Here is a 9,512-nt window from a genome sequence, read left to right on the forward strand (position 1 = left end):
GATTAAGAGAGAGGGGTTGAAAAGTAGCCTGGGAGAAAGTCACCCCACGCCCCTCTGGGTGGAGCCAGACTGCCTGGACTTAAGGTCAGGCTGCCGCTTCCCCTGGGTGACCCCAGGCAGTGAGTCTTGGGGTTTTGCTGGTTGTCTTGTTCTTGTCTAGTTAGTTTGCTTTTGCTTTTGTAAGAGGTGAGTAGAAACAATTTCCACCTCCAGGCCAGGGGGCAGTGTGAGCAGTAGAAGTATCTGGTTTATGCTCAGCACAGAGCCTGGTGCCGAGTAACCGCCCATAATTGCCGCTAATTGTCCTCATTGCACAGAATGACACCAGGGGTGTTGGCAGAGGTATTCCCGCTCCGGTCAGGGACTCCCAAGGCCACAACTGCCTGGAGTGATTGTTGCCTGATGATTTAGTGCCTAGTGCTTAGTGCTTCTGGATGCCTTTTAGGGTGGGAGAGGCAACTTTGCTGCTTGCTGGTTTTTGGTTTTCACAATATTTCTCGTTATAGAGGGATCAACTCAGGTAAGGAAATTTTATCCATCATGGTCCTTACAGGAAGCCAAATTCAACACAGGGGGTCAAATGGTTAGGACTTAATAAAGGGACTGAACAGACGCAGTGGCTTGCCCCTGTAATCCCAGCACTTTGGGAGGCCGAGGCGGGAGGATGACTTGAGGTCAGGAGTTAGAGACCAGCCTGGGGAACATAGTGAGACCTCCTTTCTAAAAATAATTTAAAAGAACAACGCACACATTTAAAAAATAAGAAAGAAGAATAAAGGAACTGCCTGCATTGATATGGTTAAAGTGACAGACAAGGACGGTTCTCAACAGGCCCTGCCATTGTCACCGGAGCCCAGGGTGGACGGAGTCGGGAAGGAGGGTGGCCAGCAGAGCTGCCATTGTGGGGAGGAGCAATGCCAGTCACACTGTCTCTCTTGGTAAACTCGTTTCGCAGGGTATGTTTCCTGGTCTCTCTATCATGACCTGGGACCGATGATCTATTACTTTCCGCTGCAAACACTGGCGCTCACCGGACTTGAAGGCCTCAGTCTTGCGTTACTTTCTCCAATACTCCTCATAGCCACTCCTTTCTGGAAATTGGCCAACAAGAAGTGGATGCTGACCCTGTTGCGGATAATTACTGTTGGTAAGATCTAAAAGCTTTTTGTTGTTGTTGTTAAAAATCAAGTGAAATCACGTAGACCGTTCTTTGATGACTGAATAAAAAAATCAAGGATTTCTCTTTCCCGAGTTGCCTTAGCAGAGCTTTGGTAATGGGAAACCTAGACCAAGAGCCAATGTGTTTTATATTTCTAATGTCTTTGCCAGGTGGGAAAGACCCCAAAATCATCAAGGTAAGGAGGGGAAGGAGACCTTGGAGAAGAGGTTGCATTGGATAGATCACCTTCTTCTTTCCAGTTGCAACACAAGTCTCAGAAGCCCCTGGAAAAGGATTGTTCAGCAATTTTGCACAAGGGACACAAAAATTATGCATGACAGATACCACGGCAAGCAGTCAGACAACATGCAAGGAAGAATTTGCAATAGAGTTTCTACAAACCAATAATAATAATTTTAAAAGGCCAACAACTCAATAGAAAAGGGGGCAAGCCGGGCTCGGTGGCTCAGCCTGTAATCCCGCGCCTTTGGGAGGCTGAGGTGAGTGGATTGCCTGAGCCCGCGGGTTCGAGACCCGCCTGGGCAGCGAGACCTCATCTCTACAATAAATCAAAAAATCAGCCGGGCATGGTAGCGCATGCCTGTAATTCCAGCTACTTGGAAGGCTGAGGCGGAAGGATCGCCGGAGCCCAGCAGGCGAGGTTGCGGTGGCCGGGAGCGGCCACTGCATTCCAGTCTGGGCGACAGAGTGAGACTCCAACTCAAAAAAAAAAAGAAAAAGGGGCAAAGGGTATTATTTCACTGGAGAGGAACTACCTCTGGTTCCTCCAAATGCAGGGGGTGCCAAAAAAATGGATACATATCCTAAGGATGACGTTCACTTAAAAGATGATGTTCCACCAGGCTCGGTGGCTCAGCCTGTAATCCCAGCACTTTGGGAGGCCAAGGCGAGTGGATTGCCTGAGCCCCCAGATTCGAGACCAGCATGGGCAACTTGGCAAGACCTCGTCTCTACAATAAATAAATAAATTAGCCAGGCATGGTAGCTCGCACCTGTAGTTCCGGCTACTTGGAAGGCTGAGGCGGAAGGATCACCAGAGCCCAGCAGGTCGATGCTGGGGTGGCCATGAGTGTGCTACTACTCTCCAACCTGGGCAACAGAGTGAGATTCCAACTAAAAAAAAAAAAAGATGATGGTCATCAAATGAATGCCGGTGTCACCATGTGACAGGCAGGGCAATAAAAGAAAATGGCAGACGCATGGTTGAGTGAACGTCATACTACACATTGCTACCGGGATTCAATTCAACTTCAGAAAGTAATACATAGATGACTTCTCTTAAATTGTGCGTACATTTTGTTGGCACCCCCATATAATCAAAGATATAGACTGCAGATTGCACACACACATTTCTGGCTCTTGTTTGACTAATGGATCAGAAAGAACACAGTCTGACATCATGGTGAGAAGAGAGGGTTGGCACTCGGGCAATGTTGGTGAGGTCATCCCTTGACACAGCTTCTGTGGAGAGGGATTTATCAAAATCGCAAACATGGACGCTCATCTCGCCCGGCAATTCCACTTCCAGGAATGAGTCCTACAGATACACTCACACACTGTCATGCGTCGCGTAGCTACATTTTGGTCAGTGACGGACCACATATGTGACAGTGGTCAGAGTAATAGGCCATGCCATGTTCTACAGCTGTGCAGTAGACTGTACCATCTAGGCCTGTGTGAGTACACGCTGTGGTGTGCCTATGAGGAAATTCCCACAGAACATGTTTCTCAGCATGTATAACTGTTGCTAACTAAGGTTATTTAACCATTGCAGCAATATTAATGATAGCAAATTTGGAAATAACCTAAAGTTCGTCTCTAAGGCATAGGTTAAATACATTATGGTAGCCGGGCTCGGTGGCTCAGCCTGTAATCCCGCATCTTGGGGAGGCTGAGGTGAGTGGCTTGCCTGAGCCCACGGGTTCGAGACCTGCCTGGGCAGCACCTCATCTCTATAATAAATCAAAAAAAAAAAATCAACCGGATGTGGTAGTGCATGCCTGTAATTCCAGCTACTCGGAAGGCTGAGGCGGAAGGATCGCCGGAGCCCAGCAGGTCGAGGCTGCGGTGGCCGGGAGTGGCCACTGCACTCCAGTCTGGGCGACAGAGTGAGACTCCAACTCAAAAAAAAAAAAAATACATTATGGTTATGAAGCTTAGAATGCTATCGAATACCATGCAGCTTCAAAAAATAATGAGAATATTATTTATGTAGTGAAATGGAATGTTCTTCAAGCATATTAAGTGAAACAATGAAGTATTGAATATTGTATACAGAAAGCTGACATTTGCGTAAAGTTTGGATGAAAATATATTTAGTATTTGATGACACATGCACTAACTAGTTCTAAAAGGGGTTTTAAAAAACTGGTAGCATTTTAGTCGCTTTTAGGGTAGAGAATGTGGTAACTAGAGACAGGTATAAAGAAGGAACTTCACATGGCACCTTTTATGCCTTTTGAATGCTGAATTTGAAAATGCTACATTGCTTAAAAAAACTAAGGAACTGAGATTTTTTTTTCATATTAATACTGAGAAATCTTGGAGAAGTACTTGTAGCAAGAAAGTAGGAAGAGTAGTAAGTGATCCTAGGTTCCTTTTGACCTTATGTATGTTGTTCCACTAATATGGCTATAATAAAAAAGACAGACAATAGCAAGTGTTGACAAGGTTGTGGAGAAACCGGAACCTCCACATATTCATTGCTGGTGGAAGAATGAAACAGCATAGCAGCCTTGGAGAAGTCTGGCAGCTCCTCACAGGGTTAAACAGAGTGATCATATGACCCAGCAACTCTGCTCCTTGGTATATGCCCAAGAAAAATGAAAACATGTGTTCACCCAGAAAGTTGTACACAAATGTTCATAGCAACATTATCCATAAAAGCCAAAAAACAAAACCACCCAAATGCCCATTTTGAGTGGGTTAACAAAATGCAGTAAATACATGGAATGGAATATCACTTAGCCATTAAAAAGAAATGAAGCACTGATATGTGCTATAGCATAGATGAACCTTGAAAGCATTGTGCTAAGGGAAAGAAGCCTGTCACCAAAGACCAATGCTGTATGCTTCTCAATGAAATGCCTGGAATAGGAAAAACCCATTGAGACAGAAAGTAGATCAGTGATTGTCAGGGGCTGGGGTGTAGGGGGCAGGGTAACTACTCATAGGTATGGGGCTTCTTTTTGGGGTGATGAAAATGTCCTGGAATTAGATAGTAGTGATCGGTGTACAACTTTGTGAGCATACTAAAACTCACTGGATTGTTTGCTTGAACATGGCGAATTTTATGGTGTGTGAATTGCTCCTCCATAAACATTTTCAGCTGTGTGCATAAAATTATATATTAACTCTGTCTTCTTGAGTGTCAAGATGGCGTCAGGTGATGTGGCCCGACCACAGCTCCCTGTGGGCCTGCCCACACTTGCCGGACACTCACCGCCTTCTTCTGCTTGCAGGCAGCGTAGCCTCCTTCCGGGCTCCCAATGCCAGGCTTCGGCTGGTGGTCCTTGCACTTGGTGTGTCTTCCTCGCTGGTCGTGCAGTCTGTGACTTGGTGGTCAGGACATGGCTTGCAAAGGTATGGTTCAGGTCTTCTCTACTTATAGACAGAAAAACGTGAGCAGCTACCAAAGGACACCTCAGAGCCAGGAGTTCCAAGTTCCTTTTTTGTTTGTATGGGGTGTTGGGGTCTCACTCTGCTGCCTAGGCTGGAGTGCAGTGGCATGGTCGATCTCCTGGGCTCAGGCAATGCTCCTGCCTCACTCTCCTGAGTAACTGGGACTACAGGCATGTACCACCTTGCCCAGCTAATTTTTTGATTTTTTTTTTAGAGACAAGGTCTGGCTATGTCACCCAGGCTGATCTTGAATTCTTGGACTCAAGCAATTCTCCCGCCTCAGACTCCCAAAGTGCTGGGATGACAGGCATGAGCCCCTGCACCTAGCTCCAGGTTATAGTTCTTACCCTCCATGGGGCCTTATGGAAGTTTCCTTGTCACAAAACCAGGACATGAATACTTGCCTCTGATCTCAGTAATGTTTTGAAAGTTAAAGAATTATTACAAGTAGCCTAGGTGACAAGTCGTATAAAGGCTGAGCCAGATATGTTATTGCAAATGACCTACAGGACCATGTCAGATACTCAGTGTATGAAGCTGAAATTCATGATGGACATAGTACATTAAATCCACATAAAATTGTTTAAAAATCCTTTTGCACCTGCAGGTACATCAGAGTCTGGGGATTTGTTTTGGGACAGATCCTTCTTGTTGTGCTTCGTATATGGTTCACCTCTCTAAACCCCATCTGGAGCTCCCAGGTGTCCAACAGCGTGATATTGACATTGAGTGCCATGGCCACACTCGACCGCATTGGCACAGGTATGTAGACACCAATTTGTTCAGGGATTTTCTCTCTTTTTTTGAATCGGAGTCTCATTCTGTCACCCAGGCTCTGGTATAGTGACACACTTACGGCTACCACAGCCTTGACCTGCTGGGCTCTGGTGGTCCTCCTGCCTCAGCTTTCCAAGTATCTGGGACCACAGGTGCATGCCACCACACCTGGCTAATTTTTTGGTTTTTACAGAGATGAGGTCTCGTCAAGCTGCCCAGCCTGGTCTTGAAACCCTGTCACCTGTCCTGTCTTGGCCCGTTCAAGTGCTGGGATTACAGGTGTGAATCCCTGTACCCGGCCAGGGATTTTCTCTTTTGCAGCATTTACAATTCCTATTTCTACAATAAATTAAAAAAACGAACTAGGTGTGGTGGTGCATGCCTATGGTTCCAGCTACTTGGAAGGCTGAGGCAGGAGGATCACCTGAGCCCAGAAGGTCGAGGCTGCGGTGGCCATGAGTGTGCCACTGCACTCCAGCCTGGGTGACAGTGAGACTCCAACTCAAAAAAAAAAAAAAAAAAAAAAAAAAAAGCGAATCCATAGAGTTAGTGGTTCTGCACTGTGTCTCCATTTCGGCTTTTTCTTTCTCTGAAATAGTAACAGCATAGCCAGTGGTCTGTCCTCTCAGCAGAAGTCACTTTTACTTGCCAAGACAGACAGGGCAAAAATAAAAGGCCATGGGTGGCTTCTACCCTGAGGCTCGGGGAGGTTAGAGCCAGGCCTTGTGCTGCTCTCCTAGCTCTGGCTTCCTCCTCCTTCCCTGGGCAGGATTCTCCAGGTGGAAGTCTTCATCTTCTACCTCTACACTGAGTCCAGGGCATCTCAAACACTGTGGAGAGTTCCTGGAATCCACAGCTGGGAAATCACCTGGGTTTTTTTCCAGGGATCTGAAGCTCTAAATCTGAGACTTGAAAAGAACCTTGCATATCAGGCCGGGTGTGGTGGCTCATGCCTGTCATCCTAGGACTTTGGGAGGCTGAGCAGGAGGATTGCTTGAGCCCAGGAGTTTAAGACCAGCCTCAGCAACATAGCAAGATCCCCATCTACAAAAACAAAACCAAAAAATTAGCTGGGCATGGTGGCATGCGCCCATAGTCCCAGCTACTCAGGAGGCTGAAGCAGAAGGATCCTTTCAGTCCAGGAGGCTGAGGCTACAGTGAGCCATGATCATGCCACTGCACACCAGCCTGGGCAACAGAGTGAGACCCCAACTCAAAAAGAAATCTTGCATGTCTCTTCTATCTTCCAAACCACCTGTCTCTGTCTGGGTCTGGCTTCCTCTGAAACAGACACATGCCCAACTTGGATGCTGGCCTTAATGCTCACTCGAGGCTCTTGTGAAAAGGGAGACGAATGAGTGGATTCTAGTGAACTTGCTCCTGGCTTTTTGTGCAGCTCTCAGTGAACCACTGATCTTTTGCCAACACAAGGCGACACTCACAGATGAGTGGAAGCTTAGAGGGTGTTGGCTGACTGCAAGCAAAGTGCCTGCATCATTGCCTGCAGCCTCGGTTTTGGCATGAGACAGGTAAGAGAGCAGGGCGAGCAATGCAGGTGGGCTGATTATGTGGCATGAATACTAGACTATGGAGAGCGCAGGCTGACCCTCAGTGCATGGTTTGTATTTTGTGAAACATTATCTTGAGCTGGAACTCAGGCAGCGGCTTCCAGGGCCAGGCCGATAGGGATCTGAACTTGCAGTTCCTGACTCGCTTTCTGCTTTCTCACCTGTTTTAAGCTGATGTGACCCAGTTGCTGGCTGGCTGTCCCGTCCCCGTGTCTGCCCTGAGCAGACGCCACCTTCAGCTTTCTTGGGATGTCTGAGCATCCCAGGTGTTTTTGGTGGCTTTGTTTGAAGAGGTGCTGGACCCTGGGGTGGAGTCACCCACAGCAGAACACAGCGTTTCACTCTGCATACTCTGTCCAGATGCTTCTCCTCTGCACAGGCTGTGCTGAGCCCTTGGCCCAGGCCTCCAGCCCAACCCAGCCCTGGCCCAGCCCAGCCCTGGCCCACCCAGCCTATCCTGGAGCTGTCATCTTTGCTCTGCCTTCCCCTGGTTCCGTTATCATCAGAGGAGCTCCTTCCTTAGGAATCATACTGCCAGCCGCACAGCCCAACTCCCTGGCTTCCCTCTGTCCTGCAGAGAACTTCACAGTGGTATAAGGTATCTGATCAGGAGGCTCTGCCTGCTCCTACAAGGAAATCCCTCTGCCAGCATTTTCTCCTGTTATTATGTTTTTGTGTAAGGTCATTTTTGTGTATGAGGTCATTTTTGCATTTGAGATCATTTTTGTGTGTGAAATCATTCATCAGTCATCACACGTGATGAACTGGACCCTCTTGGTTAAAGAGTGTTATGAGTATAATATAAGTAGCCTAAGCTTTAATACCAGTTTCTCTTTACTAGCTGTTTAATCAGGGACAAGTCACTTGATCTCTCTGGGCCTGTTTTATTTTATTCTATTATTTATTTATTTATTTTTTGAGTTGGAGTCTCACTCGGTCGCCCTGAGTGGAGTGCAGTGGCCGCTTCCGACTACTACAGCCTTGACCTGCTGGGCTCCGGCGATCCTGCCACCTCAGCCTTCCAAGTCGCTGGAACTACAGGCGTGCGCTACCACGCCCGGCTAATTGTTTGATTTATTGTAGAGATGAGGTCTCACCAAGTTGCCCACGTGGGTCTCTATTTTTATTTTTATATGTTTTTGAGTCAGTGTCTCACTCTGTTGCCCCGGCTAGCGTTCAGTGGCATGGTCATAGCTCACTGCAACCTCGAACTCCTGGACTCAAAGGATCTTCCTGCCTCAGCCTCCCAAATAGCTGGGATTATAGGTGTGTACCACCACACCCAGCTCTTGGCCTGTTTTCTGAACTGTAAAATGGGATTAGTAACAGAGCCTGCCTCATAGCATTGTTGTGAGGATTAAATGAGTCACCATAAAGGGATTGGAAGAGACTGGGCGCAGTGGCTCACATCTATAATCCCAGCACTTTGGGAGGCCGAGGTGAGAGGATAGCCTGACCCTGCGGGTTCAAGACCAGCCTGGGCAACTTGGCAAGACCTCGTCTCTACAATAAATCAGAAAATTAGCTAGGCGTGGAGGCACCTGCCTGTTCTTCCAGCTACTTGGAAGGCTAAGGCGGAAGGATTGCCTGAGCACAGCAGTTTGAGAATTTGGGAATGTGCCACTGCCCTCCAGCCAGGTGACAGAGTGAGACTCCAACTCAAAAAAAAAAGAGGGGGCTTTGAAGAGGGCTTGGCACACAGTAATACTTGGCCAGTGCACCCCATCCCTCCGGGTCCCAGGGGTGAGGTGACCCTGTTCTTTGGGGAGGAAGCAGCTGGGTATGCTGGCACTGGTTCACATGAGACGCACGGTGTTTGCTCCCTGAACGTGTCATTCACTTTCTCTGTACATTTTTTGCCAACTGTGTTCACTTCATATAGAGCAGATGGTTTTCCGCATGTTCACTGTAAAATGTCTGTTCTCCTTAACCCCAGCCCTTATCTGCCCCGCCTGACATCACCTTTCCCCCTGCACCAGGGGGAGCACCTCTGCTCTGTGTTGTAGTTACCCGTCTTGGCTCCTCTCCTGAAGCCCCCTAAAGCTAGACACCGTTTCTTGTTTGCTAGTCAGTGAAGTAGGGCCGGGTATGGTGGCTTACACCTGTAATCCCAGCACTCTGGGAGGCTGAGGCAGGAGGATTGCTTGAGCCCAGGAGTTGAAGACCAGCCTAGACAACGTAGTGAGACCTCATCTCTACAACAAATCAGCTGGGTGTGGTGGCACATACCTGTAGTCCCAGCTACTTGGGAGGCTGAGGTGGGAGGATCACCTGAGACCAGGAGGTTGAGGCTGCAGTGAGCCATGATCGTGCCACTACACTCCAACCTAGGTGACAGAGAGACTCCCAACTCCAAAAAAAAAGGC

At 47.9% G+C, this 9,512-nt stretch overlaps 1 protein-coding gene across 1 annotated transcript in view; it reads left to right on the top strand.

Annotated features, from left to right (window-relative positions):
- The first annotated feature begins 960 nt into the window (after nucleotides 1-960).
- The window catches only part of LOC103275076 (PGAP2-interacting protein-like), a 56,429-nt gene continuing 47,877 nt past the window's right edge, over nucleotides 961-9,512 (top strand). Inside the window, exons 1-3 of the mRNA XM_021706152.1 lie at nucleotides 961-1,147; nucleotides 4,642-4,762; nucleotides 5,409-5,563. Of these exons, the coding sequence (XP_021561827.1) occupies nucleotides 994-1,147; nucleotides 4,642-4,762; nucleotides 5,409-5,563 (430 nt within the window). The 5' untranslated portion in view covers nucleotides 961-993. The remainder of the gene's footprint in view (nucleotides 1,148-4,641; nucleotides 4,763-5,408; nucleotides 5,564-9,512) is intronic.

Source organism: Carlito syrichta, unplaced genomic scaffold (assembly GCF_000164805.1).
Source record: "Carlito syrichta isolate Samal-C Ts95f unplaced genomic scaffold, Tarsius_syrichta-2.0.1 Scaffold315294, whole genome shotgun sequence".
Classification (NCBI taxonomy): Eukaryota; Metazoa; Chordata; class Mammalia; order Primates; family Tarsiidae; genus Carlito; species Carlito syrichta.